This window comes from Dermacentor silvarum, chromosome 9 (assembly GCF_013339745.2).
Source record: "Dermacentor silvarum isolate Dsil-2018 chromosome 9, BIME_Dsil_1.4, whole genome shotgun sequence".
NCBI lineage: Eukaryota > Metazoa > Arthropoda > Arachnida > Ixodida > Ixodidae > Dermacentor > Dermacentor silvarum.
Genome location: NC_051162.1, coordinates 72,351,111 through 72,377,597, shown reverse-complemented (window position 1 = coordinate 72,377,597; position 26,487 = coordinate 72,351,111). Strand labels below are relative to the sequence as shown.

At 46.5% G+C, this 26,487-nt stretch overlaps 2 protein-coding genes across 2 annotated transcripts in view; both read left to right on the top strand.

Moving 5' to 3' along the window:
* Nucleotides 1-17,197: 17,197 nt before the first annotated feature.
* LOC125939837 (serine/arginine repetitive matrix protein 2-like) lies at nt 17,198-20,451 on the top strand. Its single transcript, XM_049655309.1, has one exon. The coding sequence runs from the start codon at nt 17,198-17,200 to the stop codon at nt 18,998-19,000; it is 1,803 nt and encodes a 600-aa protein (XP_049511266.1). The 3' UTR covers nt 19,001-20,451.
* LOC119463656 (acetylcholinesterase-1) overlaps nt 19,497-26,487 on the top strand; it is a 16,612-nt gene continuing 9,621 nt past the window's right edge. The window contains exon 1 of the mRNA XM_037724479.2: nt 19,497-20,448. Coding sequence (XP_037580407.1) covers nt 19,497-20,448 — 952 coding nt within the window. The remainder of the gene's footprint in view (nt 20,449-26,487) is intronic.

The window sequence follows — 26,487 nt, the reverse complement described above, 5'->3', positions numbered from 1 at the left end:
TGTTGATGATGATGATTGTATATTTGAATCTTCAAAACCGGCTGGTCACCCCTAGCCTGCTTGATTTAACCAGGACGAGTTACATGCAGCATGCAACTGCTATATGCAAATTACATGTCGGGGACGCTGCGTTTGCAGGCACTTTAACTAAATGGCGTCACCATACTGGCGGAGGCTCGGGATAGCGTTGATTGCGCGCCTCGTCTGAAACGGATGTCATCGTCTGCGCCTGTGCGCCTGTCTAGGGCGCGCTTATAGGGCATTTTGCGCTGCCAGATTGAGGTTTATTTAACAAATAAGTTCTCTGATGTACATAAGCGGTGGCGATGGCGAGTTAAAATCTGCATACCGGCAGCTTGACTGGTCCCATCTCCCCCGATATCAAGCGCTTCCGTGACTCAGCGGTACACTGGTAGAGTATCTGACTCGCACGCAGCGGGCCCGGGTTCGATCCCGGTGGAGACCCGGACTTTTTTTTTTCGCATTTCCAGCGATAGCGGTTACGGTCACCAGCGGCGGCAGCGGACAACATCGCGCACCGAAACGGCTGTCGGAATGAGCCCATACTAGCTTACGCTGTAAAGAACGTATACCTTTGTAACGGTTTGAACACGTAAAAACGTCACAGGTCTGCGAGACACACGCAGTGCAGTCACAGCGTAAGCTGGAGGAGCGGCTGAAGAGTAGCTCCAATTTCGGCACCACGCTCAACAGGGATCTTTCGGCAAATTCTCTTCGCCTCGTTTTGACGAGAACGATCTGAACTCTCCGCCCGGCGTCGACGGCGAGCACTGGCGCGTAATGCCCTCTGCACAGCAGTCTGCTGAGCCCGATCAAGCCTGGTTGTAGCCGCGCACGTAGCTCTACCATTCGCTTCTTTGGTAGCGGTTCGTACCTTGCGAGTAACGCCATAACGTGTACCGAAGAGGTATCCAGAATACGTGGCCCACATCTCACATCGGGATGAGTTGATTGCGCGCCTCGTCTGAATCGCACCTCATCGACTGCACCTGCGCACGATGCGTTTGCAGACGCCTTATCTAGATGGCGCCACCATACTGGTGGATGTTCCGGTCGTGTGCGCCTGCGCGCCAGCTTAGGGCGCGTTTATAGGAGAGTTTTCCGTTGCCTGATCGCAAGCGCTTGCGTGGCTCAGTGGTAAAGTATCCGGCTCCCGCGCAGCGGGCCTGGGCTCGATCCCGGTGGAGACCGGGCACTTTTATTCGAATTTCCGTCGATAGCGGTTACGTTTCCCAGGGGCGGAGGCGGCGGCGACCGACACCATCGCGAACCGAAACGGATATTGGAATGAGCCCATAGCAGCTTAAGCCGTGTGTATGTCGCCATACACACTGGGATAGCTTGTTATCACTCGCCTGGCCATAGTGCTATTTCGCTTATATTTTGCTGGGCACTATGTATGCTGTGGGGTCATCACTATCAGCCTATATTTTATGTCCACTGCAGGACGAAGGCCTCACCCTGTGATCGCCAATTACCCTTGTCTTGCTCTAGCTGATTCCAACATGCGCCTGCAAATTTCTTAACTTCATCACCCCACCTAGTTTTCTGCCGTTCTCGACTGTGCTTCCCTTCTCTTGGTATCCATACTGTAACTCTAATGGTCCACCGGTTATCCATCCCACGCATTGCATGGCCTGCCCAACTCCATTTTTTCCGCTTAATGTCAACTTGAATATCGGCTATCCCCTTTTGTTCTCTGATCCACACTGCTCTCTTCCTGTCTCTTAAGGTTAACGTATGGGGTAGGGGTTGTACGTATCTAATTGTGAAGTACTCGCGGCGCAAGTGCGGCTTTATGGATACAGTAGCGCTAGCCCAGGACTCGGTGTTTCCTTCCCTTTTATTTGTGTTTTACGCGCACTGTTGTACATTTACCATGAGTTGCTTACTCTGCCGTGTTCATTCATTGAAAGTTGAGCATTTGCAAAAGTGTACTTCTTCAAACTCTTTGTACTCCTTTGAGTTGGCCACTTCACTTGATGGGATAGCGTGTGTAGTGCCCCTAATGGATAATAACCACAGCGCTCTAAAAGGCAGCGGCATGAAGACAGCACTTGTCTCGTCATCTATTGAAGAAACAAAATAACACGATCTGCTTACTGCGGATGCGCATTCACAGCAATAAATTATAATCATAATAGATCGCAGTTATATCAACTGAAACACGCAGTATGAAAAAAAATTTGCGCAGCTTGCATCAAGTTCTCCAAGGCTGAAGAAACAGCGCAGCTGATGATCACCTAGCTCATACCGAGCTCATAGTAGACAGATCGGTGTCGAAGCAAAGCCGGTCACAGACGCGGCAGTTGTCGCCAAACTCGACGCCGAGGAAATCCTGTTGGAATCAGCTATCGGCGCCACTCGTTGATTGACGGACTGGACGCTGGAAATTCTGCATAACTCGGTAGCCAGGATCAGTTCCCCGACGTCACTGGTTGTTCAGTCAACAACGCTCGTTTTCCTGGGCTCGCAACTCAGCATTCTCGGCCCTTTGTCGCTTTTTAGTAGCAGCCACTTCAGTGCGATACTCCGCATTAGCATGCAATCGCCGCATTAGTTCTCGGCTGGCGGCACGACGAGCTTCCAGCTGAGCGGTTCCTTCTTCGCGAGCCTTGTATTTCTTCGGCCGTCCCATGTTACAATTATTCAGTGCGAAGTCTACGAGAGTTGTGCGTGTCGCCGTCGCGGCGACATGATCTTTATAACCATTGTGACGTCATGGCCAAGCTTAACAAAGTTTTGTCATGATTAGCAAAGCAAGAATTGTGGTGCGAAGCAATGTCATGTCTTGACGAAGCTGGGTAAGTGATTGCTAGGCGACCGGTTTGAGGGAGCGGGTCTGCTGGAACATGTTGTCGGTATTGGAACGAGGTGTCGGTGCTGCAAGCTGCGCTATGCAACGCGCAGTGACGTCATCGCTGGCGTGGCAGCGGAGGGTCGTTGCCGAAGCTTAGAGAAGCTAGGCGCAGCTGTGCCAGGTGGTTGCTAGGCAACACACATCGATGTCTTCACTAGGCGTGTTTTTGCGAATGCTATGCAGGGAAACGAAAAGCCTAAACAGCGCCGCTGTTGAAATACCGTGTATCCCAGCTAACGTTAGCCAACAGGTAATCTGAAAAATATTTTAAAACATAAAATAGAAGATAGAGTTCAAAGACCTACGGTATTCGGTCGTCAGAGATCTGAAGAACGAACACCGACAGCCTTAAAATTGTATCACGCACCGTGTTTTATATTTTTTTCTCCTTGAGCGTCACTACTGTTAGCTGGGACACTTTTTTCAATCAATCAATCATCCAGTTTATTTACATCGAGTAGATGTGGTAAACTTAGGCAAAAAAGCCAAACAATTTGCTTGAGTAAAGCCGAAGCCCCCTTCATCATCATCATCATCAGCCTATATTTATGTACATTGCAGGACGAAGGCCCCTCCTTGCGATCTCCAATTACCCTGTCTTGCGCTAGCGTATTCCAACTTGTGCCTGCGAATTTCCTAACTTCATCATCCCACCTGGTTTTCTGCCGTCCTCGACTGCGCTTCCCTTCTCTTGGTATCCATTCTGTAACCCTAATGGTCCACAGGTTATCCATCCTACGCATTACATGGCCTGCCCAGCTCCATTTCTTCCGCTTAATGTCGACTAGAATATCGGCTATCGCAGTTTGTTCTCTGATCCACACCGATATCTTCCTGTCTCCTAATATTACTCCTAAGACATTTCGTTCCATCGCTTTTTGTGCGGTCCTTAACTTGTTCTCGAGCTTCTTTGTTAACCTCCAAGTTTCTGCCCCATATGTTAGCACCGGCAGAATGCAATGATTGAACACTTTTCTTTTCAACGACAGTGGTAAGCTACCAGTCAAGATTTGGCAATGCCTGCCGTATGCACTCCAACAAAATTTTATTCTTCTGTAAATTTCTTAAGATCAGGGTCCCCTGTGAGTAACTGACCTAGATAAACGTACTCCTTTACAGACTCTAGAGGCTGACTGGCGATCCTGAATTCTTGTTCCCTTGCTAGGGTATTGAACATTATCTTCGTCTTCTGCATATTCATCTTCAACCCAATTCTTACACTTTCTCGATTAAGGTCCTCAATCATTTGTTGTAATTCGTCCCCATTGTTGCTGAATAGGCCAATGCCATCTGCAAAGCGAAGGTTGCTGAGATATTCGCAGTCGATCCTCACTCCTAAGCCTTCCCAGTCTAAGAGCTTGAATACTTCTAAGCATGCAGTGAATAGCATTGGAGAGATTGTGTCTCCTTGCCTGATCCCTTTCTTGATAGGTAACTTTATACTTTTCTTGTGGATAGCCAAGGTAGCTGTGGAATCCTTCTAGATACTTTCTAAGATATTCACGTATGCCTCCTGTACTCCTTCATTACGCAATGCCTCTATGACTGCTGGTATCTCTACTGAATCAAATGCCTTTTCATAATCTATGAAAGCCATATAGAGAGGTTGATTGTACTCCGCAGATTTCTCGATTACCTGATCGATGACATGGATATGATCCATCGTAGAATATCCCCTCCTGAATCCAGCCTGCTCTTTTGGTTGGCTGAAATTAAATGTTGTCCTGATTGCATTGGAAATTATCTCAGTGAATATTTTATATAATACTGAAAGCAAGCTAATGGGCCTGTAATTCTTCAATTCTTTAACGTCTCCCTTCTTATGGATAAGTATAATGTTGGCGTTCTTCCAGCTCTCTGTTACACTTGAAGTTGTGAGGCATTGTGTATAAAGGGCCGCAAGCTTTTCAAGCATGATATCTCCTCCATCTTTGATTAAATCTACTGTTATTCCATCTTATCCAGCCGCTTTCGCCCTGGTCATGTCTTTCAAGGCCCTTCTAAATTCATCGCTAGTTATAGAAGGAGCTTCTGTATCCTGTTCATCACTATTTCGAACGAAAGTATCTTGAATGTTTTGAGAACTGTACAGGTCAGTATAGAATTCTTCCGCTGTTCTTACTATGCCATCTAACTTGCTGATGATATTACCATGCTTATCTTTCAGTGCCTACATCTTGCCTTGTCCTATGCCAAGCTTTCTTCTTACTGATTTCATGCTGCGTCCACATTTTACGGCTTCCTCAATCTTTCCCACGTTATAATTTCGAATATCCCTTACTTTCTTCTTGTTGATCAGTTTTGACAGTTCAGCGATTTATATCTGATCTCTTGACTTGGACACTATCATGTTTTGTCGTTTCTTTATTAGGTCTTTTGTTTCTTGGGAGAGCTTTCCTACTGGTTGCCTTGGTGCCTTACCTCCCACTTCAATTGCTGCTTCTGAGATCAGCCTAGTTACGGTTTCATTCATTACCTCTATGTTATCTTCATCTTCCTGTTCTAAAGCTGCATATTTGATTGTGAGCACCAACCTGAATTGGTCTGCTTTCACCCTTACAGCGTCTAGGTTGGCCTGTTTCCTCTTGACTAATTTCACTCTTTCTCTCTTCAAATTGAGAGAAATCATAGACCTCACTAACCTATGGTCACTGCACTTTACCTTACCTAACACTTCTACATTCTACACTATGCTTGGATCGGCAGAGAGTATGAAATCTATTGCATTCCTTGTTTCTCAATTAGGGCCTTTCCAGGTCCACTTCCTGTTGCTGCGCTTCCTGAACAATGTATTAATTATTCGGAGCCTATTCCTTTCCGCGAATGCTACCAACATCTCTCCTCTTGCATTCCTAGAATCGATGCCGTAGTAGCCGATTGCTTTCTCACCAACCTGCTTTTTGCCCACTTTTGCATTGAAGTCGCCCATGATTACAGTATACTGAGTTCCCACCTTTCTCATTGCTAATTCGACATCTTCATAAAACTGTTATATTTCTTCATCAACGTGACTGGAAGTTGGGGCGTAGGCTTGTACTGCCTTCATTTGTACCTCGTTATCAGCTTTATTACGACGACTGCTACCCTCTCACTAATGCTGTAGAATTCATCAATGTTGCCCGCTATGTTGTTATGAACTAGAAATCCTACCCCAGACTATCTCTTATCTGGACGACCTCTGTAGCAGAGGACGTGGCCGTTAGACAGCAATGTGTAAGCCTCACCAGTTCTTCTAACCTAACTAAGGCCAATAATATCCCATGCAATGCCTGATAATTCCTCAAATAGTCCTGCTAAGCTAGCCTCACTTGAGAGGGTGCGCGTGTTGAACGTTGCCAGGTTTAGTTTCCATTGGCGGCCTGTCCGGACCCAGAGATTCTTAGCACCCCCTGCCACGTCCCACGTCTGACCGCCGCCTTGGTCAGGTGCTCCGCAGCCACTGGGGGCTGAGGGCCATGAGTTAATTGTCGGAGTCATGAGAGAGGTAGTGGCCGAATACTGCACCAGGGAGGCCAATTCCTGTTCTGCTGAGGGAGTGACTTTGATGAAGCTTAGTGGGCCTGCCTAGTTTGGTTGCACCTGAACTAGTATGGCCCCACTAGCTCTCGGCAATATATTTTTTGCCAGTGTCAGGCACCACTCCATGCCTGAAAATGTAGTGGACTGGAGCAGGATTCGAACTTACGACCTTCAGATTTGAAGTCGGGTGTTCTACCTCTGCTCCACGCCACCACCAGTGCATAGATGTCAACAAAATTTACGAACACCCTTCAACACTACATCTCCTGTGCTTGGCAATAAGGTTTCTGAGCACTTCTCAGTCACATACTTTCTAACAAGCGCAAAATTGAGCTTGAAATAATTTTTTTGAAGAGGAACGATACAACACAATCAATGAAGAGCACCTACGAATAAAATCAACAGTTGCACCTGTTATGGTGGCCCACTGGTGCAAGCCAGTATCCACTGTACACAAAAAAGAGCAACAGATGTTTCCAATTCAGATATCAACAGCAAAAATTTGCGTTAGCCTTAGGACTGAACGAACAGCCAATTGCAAGGTTGATTAAAATTCCAAACAAGACACAAGTTCATAAAATCTGCTTCTTGTGTTAGTTTGTAATTACTGAAAGAGAGAGGGTTACAAGGAAATGAAAACTTGAAATGATGAGCAGTGGTTGAACAAAGGTGTCTCAAGCTGCAGCCAACATTTCAACAATGGGACGCCTCTAACGAAGACAAGCTTCCTTGCCGAAACATTGCCTACAGGCTGTGACATGCCTAGTTCAACCACTACACTCGATAAATCATGCCCGTCGACGTGCAGTTATTAAGTAATAAACAACAAAAAGCCCACTCTTTTTAAAAGAGTACCAACACAAATTGAATTTGCAGAATCTCTGCCAGATGCTTCTTGCACATAAATGGATGACATTAATATGAAGTTTGAGAAACTTAAGACATATTAGTTTGGTAATAAAGTTGGTGTCAAATTAACAGCTTTATAGTATTTATAGTATGCGGTCCCTACCGGATCGTTCAATGGACGTCGCCGGTGAACTCTAAAAGTCTAAAAGGCAATATTACGAAAATGAATTCGTGAAAAATAGGTTTCATCTGAAAAAACAATGGCAACTTATCAACGAGTTTTTGAATGTACCGCACTTTGGCAGTTCCATTGAAAAAATAATTTACAATAATGTAACTATCACTGACCCTCCTAGCATTGCCCGTGCGTTCAGTAACCACTTTTATGAAATATATAATACCACACATGTTTCTTCTGACTATCCTGTAAGCCGATGCGACCACTCTTTCTTTTTGTTTCCTGTGACCTCTGAAGAAGTCCTTACTGAGATTTCCAACTTAAAGAACACAAGTCCTGGTCTTGATGGAATTTCCGCATTTCATTTAAAGCTTGTTGCTCCGACTCTTTCTGATGCTCTCAGTAATTTAATTAACCTTATTTTCACAACCGGCATATTCCCTACATTTCTAAAAAAAGCTAAGGTAATTCCTGTTCACAAAAAGGGCGATAAAGCTCAAGTCGTTAACTATCGTCCTATATGTATTTTATCTTCAATTAGTAAAGTTGTTGAAAAGTTATTAGTTAGCCGTATTATAGCTACCTTAACAAATTTAGCTTGCTGAAGCCTTGTCAGTTCGGTTTCCGTTCAGGAAGCTCGACTAACTAGCTTTGCTAGCATTAACTGATTATATAAGACGTTCACTTGATCTCGGACACTTTGTTGGCTCGGTGCTTTTAGACTTTACTAAAGCCTTTGTTACAATAAACCATTATGTTTAGTTTACTAAATTGCAGTCTATTGGAATTTATGGTCCCGCACTTAATATGCTGAAAAGTTATCTATCTAATCGTGAATTAACAGTGTATGCAGGTGGGGCTTTCTCTGAACGCAAAATTATTAACCAAGGAGTACCTCAGGGATCCATTTTAAGTCCACTATTATTCTGCATTTATATGAATGATTTACCCGACTGTATTAATTATGCACTACCGATATTATACGCAGACGATACGACTGTTGCCCTCGCAGATAAATCTCTACTTTCGCTAATTTTGAAACTAAACTGTGACCTGTCTAAAATTACTGATTGGTGTAACGCCAATTTTCTCATTTTAAACCCTGATAAAACGCAATTTATGATATTTAGGTCATCACAGAGACATTTAGCTTGCTCTCCGGCCATAACCCTCAATAAGCATAACATTCCTCCCTCCACTTGTGTGTCCTTCCTCGGCATTAAATTAGATCCCCACCTTAAGTTTACCAATCACATTGCTCACATCAAACAAAAAACAGCATTTGGTATTAGAACACTACTCAAATCCCGTACATTTTTTTTTCAAAGAAGCACTATTATAGTTATACTTCGCTTTCATTCATAGTCATATCATTAATGGTTTTGCTTCTTGGGGTAATACTTATCATTGTCATCTTTCCTCTATTCAGCACATTCAAAATCAGGCCATTCGCATTATAACCAGTAGCCATTTTTTCTCTAATGCCTCCTCGCAACTACGTACAAACCGCATTCTTCAAGTGACAGATTTGTTCAACTATCATTTAGCGATATTATTTTTCAAACTATTAACCAAACAAGTTTCTTACAACTTCGTTAGTTCTGATCTACTTCTTAATCCTAATAACACAAGGTTTGCAGCAGAAGGAAATTTCCTGTTACCTTTATGCCATACTAATTACGGAAAGATGGCTTCCTCCTTTTGCGCAATTAAACATTGGAACAGTCTACCATATGCCATTAAATTGTCATCTACGTTGTACTCATTTAAACACCAACTTAAGAATTATTTGCTTTGTGATTAACTTTGTATAATGTTATATTGCTAATTTGTATGTTTGCTTATTCCATTTTGTTGTTTCTCTGCTCTGTATTCCGCTTTATTTTTTATAGAACAATTAATCAGGGGTCCCGGTGCAGTCGCTGACTATGGGACCCTTGCCTGTATATAATATCTTGTGTAAATAACTGTGTGAATGAATAATAAACTGAACTGAACTGAACTGAACTCGCCATTTCCCACCACTCTGTTTGCCTAATTAGGCTGTGAGAGACTTTTTTCTTTCTTTTATTATTGGCACACAACACACTCTGTTCTTAGGTTTAGTTTTGCAGTTTGAGGTCGTGGTTTTTGTGTTTCCCCTTTGCTTATGTAAGTAGAAATTGGCTGATTTTCTTAACCATTTCTCCCACAATTTGCATATCTTCTTTGTTTTTCACAATTTCTGATTTGTGTTTGGCTATGTTCTGCATGGATTTCTTCTGTAACTTTTCTCTTTCTTCTTTACATGTTTTTAAGTAGTAGTCAACAGATCTATCGTACTCGCCACATTTACATTTTTCATCTTCTGTAATTGAGAATCGATGCGTAGCTGCCGCCCGTGTGCTGACACAGCTTGAGCTTTACAGTGCCCTAATGGGAAGTGTGGTGGTATGTCTTTTACATTTCTAATCCACTGATAGCAATACGTTTCATTGCCCACTTAGTTCCATTCAGAGTTCCTTTTGTCACAGTATTTCTCTTTGTGTTTACTTTTAAATAATCTTGTTGTGACTTGTTGTAATAGTTATATTCAAATATTCTCTGTCTGTACATGCTTTTTTCCTAAATCATCTGCGATTTTATTTCCTATTATTCTTTTCTGTGCTGGGACATACGTGAATGATACGTAAAATTTTTCCATTTTACTGAGTTTTTCTTTAATACTAAAAATGAAGTGGTTTTTATTCTGCGGATTTTCGAGGCCTTTATAGACAGAGAGGCTGTCGGTTAAAATTTGGCATGATCGTGTATCTCTTATTTAACTAATTTTGTTAATAGCTTCTGCTATGTATATTGCCTCTGACTCGAAGTCGTTTTAGTATGAGGGTAATTTGAATAATGTTGAGTGTTATATATTTCCTGTCTTGTCTAAGATTAAAAATCTCGCTCCACATCTGCCACTCTGTCGCGATCTGCCCGTATATATGTCTATGTCTGCTTGTACTGGTTGCTTATTATATTAAATTGTGTTGAGTTTAGTAGGATGAAATGACCGTAGGTCTGGAAATAGCGCCATGTCTTCTGTTCTAAAGTTTTTTTTATCTCATCTAAAGACATCTTGGTCGTTTTTAATAGAGCAGAGTTCCTTCTCACTTTCAACCGTTATATGAATTGGTGGTATTTTTGTTACGACGTTCAGGGTTATGTTTGATATGCTTCGGTATCCTTTACCTATTTTAATTATAGGTTGTCTTTGAATGCTTCCTAATTTTCTTATTATGTGGGTTTCACTTGAATGCCATAAAGGTGAGAAATATACAGTTGCTCTTTCGATCCCTCTAATGTATATTTCTTTCAGTTGTTTTTCTGACATGCCCTGATGCTTGTTTGACAATTTTGATAGTCCGATTGGGATTGTTTGTGTCCTTTCTTTTATTTTCCTGAGGTGACTTTGAAATCTTAAACTGCTCTCAAAGGTGACCCATAGAAATTTCATTTCGTTTATTCTCCTTACAATATTATTACCCAATTTTAAAGACGTTGGTCTATTTGGAAATTCTTTTCAAGTTATTAGAAGGTCAAATTTTTCCTGAGGAAATCTTGCTATTTGTTTCAGTCCAGCAGTATATTTCCATAAGTGCTTGATTAACTCTTTCCTCGAGTTGGACTTCTACTATTGGTTATTAATATGAGTGTTATGCCACTGGCTAACGCTTGTAGTTTCACTCAAGGCGGCATTTGTGTGTTTAATATTGGTGCGACTAAAAAGTTCTAAAAATTGGGCTCAGAGGTGTGCCTTGTGGCGGTCCTTGAGACAGATTAAATTCTAAACGACGGAACGGCAACTCATATATGACTATTTTTGTCATGTAGGTGTGTTGGAACAAGCGCAACAAAGAGGACGAAACTCGTGCTTGGGACCACGCGCAACAGCAGCTAACCCACGGAGTCGATTCATGGTTTATTCATAATAAACCCTTTTCCTATGGAACGGGAGGCTTGATTTCCTTCAAGTGGTGCCGAAACTCATCGGAACAGCGAACTACATCGATGGTACCAAGGTAATCGCCTTCCTGCCTACCGATTCATCGTACCGACCTTTGGCTGCTCATCGCGGAGTGCAACCATCGAAGCACTCAAGCTCAAGCGCAAAGCCGAGAGATCGCAGCTAACGCGGCTTATTAACGACATCGAATCAACGCTTAGCCAAGACAGCGTTATGGAAGAGCAGCTTTTAGAGCACTGCACGGGCCGCTTTTTGCGGCCTGGGCCCGGCCCGGACCCCTTTTTACATTGGGCGGCCCGCCCGAGCCCGATCAAAACTTTTATGGCGAGACCCGGGCCCGGCCCGGGCCCGGAAATAATCTACGTTACCCGCCCGGCCCGGCCCGCCACCCCTTTACATTAAGCCCGAGCCCGGCTCGAGCCCGACTCGAAACTGGCCCGAACCCGGCCCGAGACCGAAAAATACATGTTTTTCAGAGTTGAAAAGCCCGAGAATAACTCGCAGAAAGCCCGAGCCCGGCCCGGCCCTGCGTCAAAAAACCCGAGCCCGGCCCGGGCCCGGGTCAAAAAGCACACGCCGTGCCCGAGCCCGGCCCGAGCCCGTGAAAAAAACTGCTCTACCCAGCCCGGCCCGGCCCACGGGCCGGGCTGGGCCCAGGCTTTCGGGTAAGCCCGAGCCCGTGCAGTGCTCTAGCAGCTTTGCATCCTTAGCGAACGCCTCAATAATCTTCACACCGACTTGAGGGCAACTGACTCCGACAACGTAACTCTGCTCTCTACCACGGAGGCTGAAGCAGAGTTTGATCGGGTTGTCGATTACAATGATCGAGCCACAGCGACGTCCGCGAAGCTCAAATACCGTATACGTCAGATTCATGAATCACTCAACCGTACGTCATCGTCGACGTCAAACGAACCCGTTCAACGCACGCTGCCACCCGGTGTTCATCTTCCGAAGATCGAACTTATAAAGTTCATTGGTCGACCATCAATGTGGCCGCCTTTTTAGGAACAGTTCAACCAAGTGATCCACAACAACGGTGGCATCACCGACGTCGACAAGTTCGACTATCTACGCTCAGTCTTGACCGGCGACGCGGCATTGGCGATCGCGGGACTTCCAGCAACTGCGAGCTGCTACAGTGATGCCCTGGACATTCTAAAGCGGCGCTTTGCTAAGGACGACTTGATCATTCAGGATCACATGCAGCGACTCATCGACTTGCAACCCGTTCGATCCCCCAATGACCTTCGTGACCTTCGAAGCCTCTACGACACTGTGCAGTCCCAGACACGTGCCCTCAAGACTCTCGGGATATCGGAAGATAATTATTCTTCAATGCTCTACCCCGTTCTCCTGAAATCGCTTCCCACGATATTGTCCTCGATTTCAACAAGACCATCGCACGCCAGAGTTCCGAGGAATGGGGAGGAGCTGGAAGCACTGGTGAACAAGCACAGCGCACCCAGCAACAGAAGGCGAGCATTAGGTCTTTGCTGCTTTTTATTCAAAGAGAAAATAGAGCCTCGAGAACGAACAGTTCTGCATGTTTCTGTACAAGAGGACGCGTTGAAGAGCAAAGATAAAGAATTTCGCACTACCGCGACATCCACTTCGCGACCTTTATCCTTAACGAAACAGCCGTGCCATCAACGCTCAACCACAGAGTCTTTGACCTCATCCGCTAAACCCGTTCGTCAAAAAAGGACTGCTTTTTCTGCGAATCAACGACCCATTGTACAGAGCAGTGCGGCTCGGCAATTCCTCTCGAGGAAAAGAAAAAAACGCCTTCTAGGTGCACGTCGCTGCTTCCGTTGTACCCTGGAGCATCACGTAGCAAAAAATTGCATAAGAAAGGTAAAATGTGGACAGTGCAATCGGCGCCATGCGGAAAGAATGTGTGACCCAAGGTTGATGAAAACGACCGCCGGACCCCAGACATTCCCTAAACAGGTACAACTCGAGATGACTGGAACTGGCACGTCCAAACGGCTCATATACCTACAAAAAGCTGTTGCTTGGGCGGCCGGCCAGGATAGTAAAATGCTGGTTCGCGTTTTATTGGATGGAGGCAGCCAGCGCACTTTTGTGACCGAGCAATTGGCTGAGAAACTTAATTGTCAAGTTCTCGATCGCGAGTGTCTTACAGTAGGACATTTTGGAGGACATCATGACCAGAAGACTTTCCGACGAGTGTCTATCACTCTGAGTTCAGTGCATATTTGCAAGACACTGTTGATGGAAGCTCTCGTCACGACCAAGATCTGCGACCAATCCATTCCACGACCGAGTGGAGACTTTACTGACAAGCTCGAGCACCAAGGTTATTACTTCACCGATAACGATCAAGCTGAAAGCCCAAAAGCTGTCGATGTCTTAATCGGCAGTGACTATTACTGGTCATTTGTCACGGGCAACGTACGGAATTTGGAGAACGGACTTAAAGCTGTCGAGATATGCTTAGGCTGGACTCTGCACGGACCAGTAGCCTCTTGTGCTACCGTCACACACTGCAACGAGACAATAGTACTGAAAGCGGCAGTGGAAGAATTTAAGATCACCACAGATAATTACTGGGACCTAGAAATTATGGGGATTAAACCCGAGGGACATAACAAGACACAGGACGGAGACCCAGTTTTGGACTTCTTCAAAAGCACAGTCAAGATGGAGAATCGTCGCTACGTAGTTTCACTTCCATGGAAACCGACAATTCTCAACCACAACAATCAAGTAAAACGCACAGACGCGTTTAAATCAACTTCTTCGAAAGCTACGCCGATGCCCTCAGCTTCTGCAAGGATATGATGCTGCCATACGTAAATACGCCAACGATGGTGTAGCCGAGAAGGTCACTGACGATAATACAGAAAACCTAGTGTATTATATGCCACACCATGCAGTAATCCGCGAGGACCGTACTACAAGAGTAAGGGTGGTCTTCGATGCTTCTTCACATGAAAAAGGAGAGCTCTCGCTCAATGACAGCAGTTAACCCACGGTGTCGTTTCACGGTTTATTCATAATAAACCGTTTTCTTATGGAACTGGAGGCTTGATTTCCTTCAAGTGGTGCCGAAACCCGGGAACGAACCAGGGACCAGGACGAAAGAGACAAGCCTTGCCAGACTCGAACTACTAGCCTGTCTCGTCTCAGCACGAATGTACGAGTACGTGCGTCAAGAGCTATCCGAGGACATTACATCAGTGCAGTTTTGGACTCACTCAATGATAGCACTGTACTGGATTACCGGCGATCTTAAGAGATGTAAAGACTTCATTCGCCATAGGGTAACGGAGATTCAGAGTAAAACGGACATCACATTGTGGAGACGCTGCCCTGGAAAGCAAAATCCTGCAGATTTTTTGACAAGAGGAGTTTCGGCCCGTGAATTGACAACAAGCTCAGCCTGGTGGACAGGACCCCATTGGCTTACTTGTAAAGAGAATGAATGGCCACCACACCGTAGACCGAACTCAACCGATCTTACACCGAGTGTCACGGAGGAGCGTACTCATCGGGTACCATGCTTGCAAGTCGCCATGAAAGCCGAACCACCTATTATAGACATTCACAACTACAGCTCTCTTACTCGACTACACCGTGTTACAGCTTGGATACTGTGATTTACCTCGAAGTTGAAGCGGAAAAGTGTGTCCCGGGGAGCCCTGAATGCAGAAGAAGTACAAGCCGGCGAATTATACTGGATAAAGAAGGTTCAAAGCTCAGCCTTTTCTCCTGAAATTGACCGCGTCTCCAAAGGAGCTCAACATATAAAGGATTCTATACTGCGGGACGTGACATGCTTCCTCGACAATGGAGTTCTTCGAGTCGCAGGACGCCTACAATACCGTAAGAAATCCTACGATGAAAAACATCCAATCGTCTTACCAAAGGACCACTATTACTGCGAGCTCCTCGTCATGCAGCACCATCGGCAACTTCTTCATGCAGGAGTTCGGGATACACTTGTACAAATAAGGGAAAGATTTTGGATATTACGAGGACGGCAGCTAGTCAAGAAGGTCATCAGAGGATGCATCGTGTGCCAACGCTACAACGTCAAAGCCTTCTCCGAAGTAACTGCGCCGTTACCACCTGAAAGAGTAACCGCTTCGGAACCTTTTCAAGTAACAGGACTAGATTTCGCCGGTCCCCTCTACGTTAAACATCCAAATGACTACGCCAAAGTGTATACTTGCCTGTTCACGTGCGCCGTGATTAGAGCTGTTTACCTCGAACTAGTAGAAGACATGACCGCCACAAGCTTTCTCAACGCTTTCCGACGCTTTGTGTCGCGACGTGGACTTCCTTCTGTTATATATTCCGACAACGCCTTAGCATTCAAGAAGAGCAAGGGAGAGCTTTCGAGATTGTGGTAGTCATTGAGAAACGAAGAAGTTTTTAACTTCATCGCGAACCATCACATAAAATGGTAATTTATCGCCGATCATGCACCGTGGTGGGGCGGTTTTTACGAGAGACTTATCAGGTCGGTCAAGCTGACATTGAAGAAGTGCATCGGCAAGGGACATCTTACGGAGAAACAGCTACAAACAACTTTAACTGAAGTAGAAGCTGTGATCAATTCCCGGCCAATCACATACATTTATAGCAACTACCGTGATCTGCAACCCCTCTCCCCGGCTCACTTTCTCATTGGAAAGCGAATATCTGCACTTCCCGACCTAACACGCGGCGAGATCACAGCCGATGGTCGCCATATACTACCTATGTGGGAACAACGAGAAAAAAACTCGAAGAGCTTTCTGGGAACGTTGGTGCAAAGAATACCTCTCGGAGTTAAGAACAATGTCAAGCTCCAAGTCAACGACACCGTTCGACAGAATTAAGAAAGGTGACCTCGTCCTTCTACAAGAGCCCAGCAAGCCCCGGCAACTATGGAGCATTGTTCGAATAGAGGAGCTCCATAAAGGAAGGGATGGCAAGACAAGAACCTGTACCTTGAAACTACCGGGCGGATCTACCGTTAAACGGGTCTTTCAACACCTGTACCCGCTGGAATCAAACTTTTTGTGAACTCCTGCGCGCGGGGCAGTTGTTGGAACAAGCGCGACAAATAAGAGGACGAAGCTCGTGCTTGGGACCACGCGCAACACCAGCTAACCCACGGAGTCGATTCACGGTTTATTCATAATAAACCCTTTTCCTATGGAACGGGAGGCTTGATTTCCTTCAAGGTGTTTACTAATCTGAATTATGTTTAGTGGTAGTTTGACAATTTCTAGTTCTCATAAGATTGCGGTTGTGCCTCTACTACAGAAAGCATTCTTTATGCCTAAAAAGACTATAGTTGTTTTTGATTTGTCTAGCTTTGCTTTTTATTGTTACTTTAATTTCATTAGATGCATTCATTGCTGATGTTCAGGTGTGAAGCTGTATTGATTACTTGGAATGAGCTTTTTGGAGTGAAGGTGGTGATAAATTCTTCGATTCTTCGATATTGTAATTTGTCGGAAGAAGAAGGCGCCGAGCAGGATGGTCGGGCGAACATCGGCTCCCGCTTTTTGAACTGTTTTCAGCCGTTTTTCGTAAGTTTTTCCGAGTGGATTTTTATACCAACGGACGTATACAGACGAGAGAATTACGCCGACATCGAATTTTTGCCGGTGGGTGGACTTTTCGCCCTTTTATCGGTGTTTCTCGTCTGAACCACGCCATCGAGTGATCAGCCTAACGGGACTAGGCCTAACCCCGGAGCGGCGCCGCTCTTGGTGGCCACCTGCTACCGAGGAAGGGGTTCCGGATTACTCTAGCCGAAATGGCAGTGAGTGTTATGGGGGAAGATCTACCCCCGGAGCTGTTTACGGCAGATTTGGGCTGGCAGACGGCCGTGGTTAGGCGCGCGGCCAACAAGGATACCCGTGCCAGGAGCTTGGTGACCAAGATGGAAAGTGTTAGACCTAAGGCTGAAGTGTCTGCCGGCGCGCGGCAAAGTGGAGATAGAGTAAAGAGACAGTTAATCAAGGCCGGGCGAATGCCCCTGCTCCCCAAAGAAGACGCCAAGATCATAATTCGTCCCAAGGGCGGGCTCGCCGTAGCCAGGGTCGGTGCAACCACCGTTGGCAGAGCAATAATGGAGGCGGCAGGGATCGAGGATGCCATGGCTGGGGCCGACGTCATCTGCCCAAACTTGCAGCAGAACATCGTGGTGGTCAGCACTCCAGATCGAGAGCATGCAACGAGGTACACTAGAATCAAGGCCATCAGAGTGGAAAACAAGCCCTACGAAGTCAGCGCATATGAGGCGGCTCCGCATTCTACGTGCAAGGGAGTGATAAGGGGCATTCCGTTGGGGGACGGTCCGGGGGCCCTAGAGAGGAACATCGTTAACGAAAGGAACCCCCTGGCGTTGAGGGCCAAGAGGATCAAGAACACGGGAACAGTCATCGTGGCTTTCGAAGGTTTGAAAGTGCCGAACTTTGTGCGTTACGGACCAGTGTTGGTGCGATGCTCCTTATTCCGCAAACAGGTGGACAATTGCTACGCGTGTGGCAAGCTGGGTCATCGAGCCGACGTATGCCCGACCCCGGAGGCCGTGACATGCCGGGGTTGTGGTGTGTCGAACCCGGACGATCAGCACCAATGTACTCCGAAATGCAAGCTGTGCGGGGGACCACACGTGACAGCAGACAAAGTGTGCCCGCAGCGATATCAAATTCCGTACGTCGTGAGGAGAAGAAGGTGGGAGAAGGCGACAGAAGCTTCTGCAAACCAGGCGTCAGACACGCCACTTGGCAGCGCCGGCGGGGGCGGCCGGGACAGCCAGCCTTCAGCACAAGGAAGTAGGGGACGCTCCGGTTCCAGGGGGCGTTCGCATTCTAGGGGACGCTCCCGTTCCAGAGGGCGCTCCCGTTCCAGAACCGGATCCAGATCCCGGTCTAGGGGGCGCTCCAGCTCCCGGCGCCGAGGAGGAGGAGGACGTGTCCGGTTCGAGAGGTCCCGGTCTCGGGATCGCCATCCTGTGGGCCAGCCAACCTGGGCCGATCGAGTTCGCAATGGCACTACAGAACAGGTAACGCGGGGTTCGCCGCCAGAGCACAGCAAAGAAAGCGAGAGGCTTGCACAACTCGAGCGTGAGAATAGGATTATGAGAGACACGATAGCTAGTCTCATGGCTGAGATAGCGGAAATTAAGAAGGTAGGAGGTACACAACCTGCCGCGGAAGATAGGCAGACGCCACAGCCGGCGGATACACCTATGGCTGAGGAATGCGAGACGGAGAGGCCCGCCAAAAAGAGGGCCATAGTTAGAGAGCAAGACACGCCTACGGGTAGGGCTAAATCGGAAATTCGCGAGATGCTCTCTTCCCTTAGCGAGAGCATGAAGCAGCTAAGCGAGACGGTCTCGCACATTCAGGGCAGTATGTTGGCCATGGAGGAGAGATACAACCAGCGATTTTGCAAGATTGAGGCGTTCTTAGAGAATGTGGTAGCTCCAACCGTGGGGCCGAGGGCGCTGTCACTCCCGTCGACGGCTTCGGCGGCACAGAACGTGAGTGTTCCTCACAGGACCAATTCAGCAACGCAGCTGCAACAGCCACAGGATGGCTGTGCAAACTAATTCATTCAGAATATGGCAGTGGAACTGCAGGGGGTTTCTGCACAAAAGGGCCCCCTTGCAGCAATTTATTCGCTCGCACTCGGAAAAGCCTCACGTAGTACTCCTGCAGGAAACACTAACTAACAGCGTCGTGCTGCCCGGCTACCGGTCTGTCGCAAAACACGACGAAGGAAGAGGAGTGGGTGTACTGATCAGCAAAAAGCTTACCCACGTCGTTCATGACCTCAGGCTGGCGTCGAGCAAGGTCGAACACGTCATGGTAGAAATCATTCCCGGCCCGGCGAACAGAGAGAGCATCTTTGTTTTGAATGTGTACAGCAGTCCCAGGGATCTGAGGCAACGCTTCAGAGCCCTTGTCTCCAAAGCTGCACATCTCGCCAGAGGCGCTCCCCTGGTCGTGGCGGGTGACTTCAACGCTCCGTATCATACGTGGGGCTACCCGTATGACACCCGTAAAGGGGAGGACCTATGGAGAGAGGCAATAAATCTGGACCTGATGTTGGTCACGGACCCTGCCTTCCCAACCAGGTGCGGTACGTCATCCAGCCGGGACACGACTCCGGACCTCACTTTCGTCAGGGGAGTGGCAGAGGTGAACTGGACAAACCTTAACATGGACTTTGGCAGCGACCACTACGTCTTGGCCACCGTCCTTCGGATCGAGCAGAACAGACAACGCAAGTTCCGATTCACCGACTGGGACAAGTTCCGCAAGCTGAGAGAGGAGCGGACCGGGGAAGAGAGGCCCGACCTGGAGCGATGGATTGCAGAGATTCGTGAGGACATTGAGGGCGCGACCAAAGAGGTTAGCACAGACCTCCCGGTACAGAAGATGGACAGCAGGCTGGCGCACCTACTCGAGGCCAAGCAGTCCCTTCTGGCCAGATGGAAGGGTCAGCGGCTCAATCGAAGGCTCCGCAAGAAGATTGCCGAGGTCAACAGAAGCATCGAAGAGCACTGCAAAGTCCTTTCCAGACAGCAATGGGATGAAGTTTGCAACTCGATTGACGGCCAGATGCGGAGCGGGGGGTCCTGGAACCTCCTAAAGCATCTGCTGGACGAGACCAACACCAAGTCGAACCAGCGGAGCACGCTGGGAAGAGCGCTGCACGGGGCCAGGCAAGAATCCTCGGACGAGGAGGTTATGGAAAGGTTGATCGCGAAGTACTTGCCGGTAGCCTCCGGTCCGGCGTCCCCCATCCCAGAATATGGGGGCGTCGCGAACCCGGAGCTGGATGCGGAGTTTGGTGTCGAGGAGATCCGGCGGGCCCTGCACGATTTAAACGGCAGGTCGGCCCCGGGTCCGGATAGAGTTACAAACAAGGCACTGAGGAACTTGGACGACAAGTCGGTGGAGTACCTGACGGACGTTATCAACAAGATGTGGAACGACGGAAAAGTACCGGAGATGTGGAGGAGGGCTGCCACCATTCTCATCCCCAAACCGGGCAAGCCCCCTAGTCTCGATAACCTCCGACCGATTTCACTCACTTCGTGCGTTGGCAAGGTCGCCGAACATGCTATCTTAAACAGGGTCTCGCGATACTTGGAAGACCGGGATATTTACCCACACAATATGATAGGCTTCAGGGCAGGACTGTCAACGCAGGATGCCATGAAGCTCATCAAATATCAAGTCATTGACCGTAACACGAGGGACACGAGAGCCATACTTGGATTAGACCTGGAGAAGGCCTTTGACAGCGTCTTGCATTCCTTTGTCTTGAGCCAGATATCTAGCCTCGGGTTGGGCAAGCACTTCCACGACTACACACGATCATTCCTTGCGGACAGAGAAGCCACTCTCAGGGCGGGAGACCTCGTTTCGGACTCGGTTAGGCTGGGTTTCAGAGGGACGCCACAGGGGTCTGTCATATCCCCGACCCTGTTTAACCTAACCATGATCGGTCTGTCGAGGAGACTCTCCGAAGTCGAGGGTATCAACCACACAATATATGCAGACGACGTCACCATTTGGTGTACCGGAGGCAGTGATGGACGGGTGGAGGCTGCGTTGCAGGAAGCCATCGAGATAACGGAGGAATATCTTAAGCCGACCGGCCTTCGGTGTTCCCCTCGGAAATCAGAACTGCTCATTTACAGGCCCAGGCGAAGGGGGCCCAAACCGAAGGGTTGGAAGCCTGTAGAGGACGTCGACATCACTCTACGGACAAGTGAGGACGGTGTCATCCCCAGGGTGGACTCCCTCCGGGTCCTAGGTATGACGATCGAATCAAACGGCTCCAATAACCTGACGGTGTCAAAACTAGCCAAGAAAACGGATAATGCCATCAGACTCATACGGAGAGTTGCCAACCGGCAGCAGGGTCTTGGAGAGGACAATCTTGTGAGACTGGTGCACGCCTTTGTAATGTGTCATTTTACCTACGTGGCGGCCATGCACAATTGGCAAAGGTCGGAGAGGGACAAGCTCAACACGTTGATCAGGAAGACTATCAAGAGGGCCCTCGGCCTGCCCATGTACACAAGCTCGGAGAAACTGATGTGTCTCGGCATGCACAACACGCTGGAAGAGATCGCGGAAGCGCAGGAGAGGGCGCAGTACGCCAGGTTGTCCACCACCCAAGCGGGTAGGAGCATCCTGCGGGAGCTGGGGGTTCCTCCGGCGGAAATCGAGTCCCGCTTCTGCGGTCTCCCTCGAGAACAGCGGGAACGCATTGTCGTGGCTCCAATTCCACGCAACGTTCATCCCGAACACAACGTAGGTCGGAGACGAGCTAGGGCCAAGGCTCTCCTGGGCAAAGCTCGGGAAGAGGCTCCGGATTGCTGTTTTGTTGATGCTGCCCGGTACCCAGACGGGACGGCGTTCGTAGCGGTGGGCATCGATCACGATGGGAAAATCACGAACTGTGCGACTGTTCGAACGAAGTCGGCCGAGGTGGCGGAGCAGGTGGCCATAGCCCTGACCCTGCTGGACGACAAAAGGACCACGATCTACAGCGACTCGCGGACGGCTGTACGAGCTTTCGCCAAGGGCACCGTTTCGGAGCAGGTCGTGCGCATTCTACGGGACAAGGACATCAAGTCGCACACGATCATCTGGTTCCCTGCACACATGGGGCAGATCAAGGGCGCCCCGCCCAACCTCAACGAGTCGGCCCACAGAGCTGCGCGAGGAGTCGTTGACCGCGTAGCTACCGGGTGGCGCGACGCTGAGGTTATGGACAATCGGGACCCTCCCTCCTCATATAACGAACTTACGAAACATTTTTACATGGGACGGAGACGATATCCTCCGCCACATAGGAAACTAAACAGACCACAGGCGTTGACACTCAGATTACTCCAGGTCGGGGCATACCCTAACCCCGCACTGTTACACAGAATATACCCAGATATACAATCGACCAATGCTTGCGAGCTATGCTCAGACCTAGCTGACTTGGAACATATGCTCTGGCGGTGCCCCGCGTTACACGACGGCGACGATGTCACGTCGACCAAATGGGAGGCTGTTCTAAGCAGCCCCGATCTTGAAGCACAGCTATGGGCTGTCCATCGGGCCCGCCACGCAGCAGAGAGGCTCGGCCTTTCTGTGCCGACGTGGGAGCGGCCCGCTACGTGCTGACGCGCGTTCCGACGAACAATAATAAAGTTTTACCATACCATACCATACCATAGTAATTTGTCATATATTTCGCGAAATATTGAATGGGTGGCTATGGGTCTGAATTTGTTTGCATCTTTGTGTTGTTTGTTGCTCTGTTTGGGAATTAAATACTCTTGCTTTCCTCCATGCCATTGGAAGGTATATTAGTTTAAATGCGGTGTTAAATATGAAATGGAATGTTTGCCTGTGATGATTGTATAGTGTTTCGAGGAAAGGCGTAGAGATAATGTCTGATCCTGGTGCGGGTAGTTTTTTAGACGCCTTTAAAGCCATGCATCATATACTTCTCAGAACTTATTGCTCCACTGAAAACTTATTAACACTGGCCCTTGCGCCACTAAACAACATACATTCATTCGTTCATTTTGGTACGGAATGCAATGCAGTAGGCCTCTATGTTTGCATCCATCTGTTCTCTGGTCTCTGCCTGCCATAAAGCAGCCTTATTGGGCAACAGCATCTGGACCAGACACTATGATCCTCTTCTGTGCACGAAAATTCCTTTCTACAGATGACATGGCTCGGCACTGTGCACGGTGCTTTCAGGTGTTACAACAGAGTTGTTTATCCTGCGCACAACTAATGTGCCGTCTTCAGATTATATTTGATATTCTTGTTATCGTTCATTTATTGTTAACTTCGGCTGCTTTTCCTGCAAGCTGGCTTACAACTTGTGTTTTTCCATCGATAAAAGATGTCTCGACAAAACGGCCAATTTATTGTGCGATATCAACTTCGTGTTGTTCAATATATTTGAACCTACTGCATCTAACCTAATAGCCATATTTGTAGGCGATAACAATGCACTTTCGCGTCACCAGAATGATTTCTGGCAATGTTCTGCTGTAACAGAAATCAAATAATCACTACTTCGATAGTGCTCTTCAGAAATCAAGCCATTAAAAAAACATTTGTGGATTTTAGAAAAGCACTTGCCCGTTTAGGGCACGGTAAATGTATAGAAATGCTTGCATTGGATAACCTTTCGGCTTTCATTGGTAATTAAACGGCAGGTTCCTTATCTGACACAGAAGACATTTCACTCAAGCTGTGTTTACTCGTCTGTTGAAATATCAGGCCACTCGGGAATGTCTCAAGGCAGTGAGCTAGGACACTTATTATTTTGATATGCATTATTGATAGCAACAACTCAATTCGTTACTCTCTTCAAGCTGGACAATTGGCTGAAGAATGTGTATATATAATGAGGTTACTTGCTACGAATAACAATAATTGCTTGAATCTGACCTTAACTGCTTAACAGCTTAATCAGCTGAACGACGGTACTGAAAAAAAATGAGTGATGTTTTGCAAGAGTCAATAGTTAATCTAGCGGCCATCGTCATCATCATCGGCTGCCTTTTATTTATGGCGCGCTCAGGTGCATGGGCATGCGGATGTGTCTCGTTCCTCGTGCTGTGTGCTGCGAGCTTAGAAGAAGAGAAGAATAAAATATAGTCTCGTCTGCTCCTGCCAATAGCCTGAACGGTTCCTTTTTCTTTCGCTCGCCGACTAGCGCATTGTTATAGTGGACATAACCGCGGTCCCTATAACTAAGGATGACATTGACAAATGCCACCGAGTAAGAACAAGGTATTATTCTTGCCCAAATGTTGTCGCGCAGTCTCGGATTCGTGCAAAACGAGATGCAGTCTTGCAAAAAGCAAGAAAAACTAAGATGACTGCGCGCAGTCTTGGTTATAACAAAAACAATGCTGTTTATGTTAATTATAATTTGTATTGACCCATAGAGAGCCTGATGGGGAATCCAATCGCGCAAAAAAGGACAATGCTTGGAGGTTTGTATAGATGGCAAATTCTCGCCAGGAAAGAAGAGACACCACGCGTGTCGTCAGGATTGCTTGTGATGGTGACTCAGACAAATTTGACATAACTTAAAGACCGTCTTTGTAAGCTTTTCCTTCAAAGCAGAAATTTAGACGATCTTTCTCTATTTAGGGTGTATCGCAATAAGGTTTCCTCACACCTGAGAAGATTGAAGAACGACTACTTGCATGAGCTGTTTAACAATGGTATCCTAAAAAGGATTGATTTAACATATGATCGACTAAATCATATTTTAAATCCCAATAAAGACAGAAATGGTATGGAAATTGATATTAATGATGAAAGGCTTTCTGGCAGAAGGCTTGCAGATTGTTTCAATGATTATGTTGTGTTCTTGGTGCATAGTGCATATCATCCTGCTTGTCTCCACTACCTAAACCGACAACACCCTCAAACTGCATTTTTATTCCCTACAAATCCCAATGAAATCCAAAGCATTTTCCTGGCCATTCGCTACAGCAGATCACGAGATGTATGTGATTTTCAGATTGTCCTTTTGAAGCATGCTATTGATATTCGGAGCCGCCCTATCTTAGCCCAGATATTGAATTGGAGTTTCATATATGGTATTTTTCCCAAGAGTATACAAAATGCTAGAAAGACAGTCATTTATAAAGGTGGAGATAGAAATAATTGAGCAAATTGCCACCCAATATCGATGCTTCCAATATTTTCAAAGTGTATAGACAAAATCATACATGTACAAATGTCAAATTTTTGCGAAAAGCATCACTTGATAACACTCAGGCAGCAGGGTTTTCGAAAATTCCATTATACCGAAGCGGTGCTTTTAACTCAAAAAGAACTTACTCTAAATTATTTTGTGCAAAAAGAATTAGCATTGAGTATATATGTGGACTTTTCTAATGCATTTGACAGGATTAACCAGTATGCATTACTCGCAAGACTTCGTGTATATGGTTTTCGGGGTGTGTTCCTTAACATCACAAGATGCTATTTAAGATCCGGTCATCAACAGTTTCACCACCACCGCGACCATCAACGGGCAGTAGTCAATAATGAATATTCGGATAATAAAGCAATTCCCGCAGGTCTTCCTCAGGGTAACATATTATGGGCCCCAGTACTATTTAACTTATATATTATTGACATTGTTAAGATTAGCGATAAACCTACTTTCGTTATGTATGCAGATGATACCAGCCTATTTTTAGATTAATATGCGTGTCGGACATTCGAAACCAAGCTGATGATTGTTTATGCGCATTACATTTTTGGTGGCTATGTTTTTCGCTCTCTATCAATACTAATAAAACAAAAGCTGTGTTGTTTAGACCCCGAACAAGGGTATTGAATCTCATGCTACTATTCTTAAAATAGGATCTGACGTTAGAGGAACGGTGCCTCGTGTAAAGAGCCTAGGTGTTTTTTTTTCTTTTTTGAGGAACACCTACAGTAGAATGGTCATGTTGCTTCTATTGCAGTAAACATTTCAAAAACGGTAGGAATTCTTTCGAAATTCAGAAATTTATTTCCTCAGTGTATCTAAAAACTATTATATTACTTCTTGTTTTACTCTGTCATTAGCTGTTGTTTTCTCGTATGGGGCACGTCTTCTTTTTCAAACAGTAAAAAACTATACACAACCCAAAAAGGTGATGGACCCAACATTGCCAGTGCTGCATTCGATTCACCCTCCAAACCAACTTTTGAAGCACTTAACATAAAACAAACAACAGAATTTTACAAGAATGTGCTGGTAAAAGATATAAATTTAGCATCAAGCAAAATGCTTTTCTTGTTAAGCTATTAATTTAAAACCTAAAACGTACACATACGATTCCCGAGCCGCTGGTGATTGGTTTATACAAAAAGCACGTACGAATTATGGTGGACAAATGATTTCTTATCTAGTACCCTCATTATTAAATTCATGCGATGGTTTTGCCATATAAAATAGTGATTTTTGTTTACTTTCGCGTGTAAATCAACCTTAGACAGCAAGTTGTAAGATGCTTTTATTATTTTCATTTTAGCTCTTTGTTGT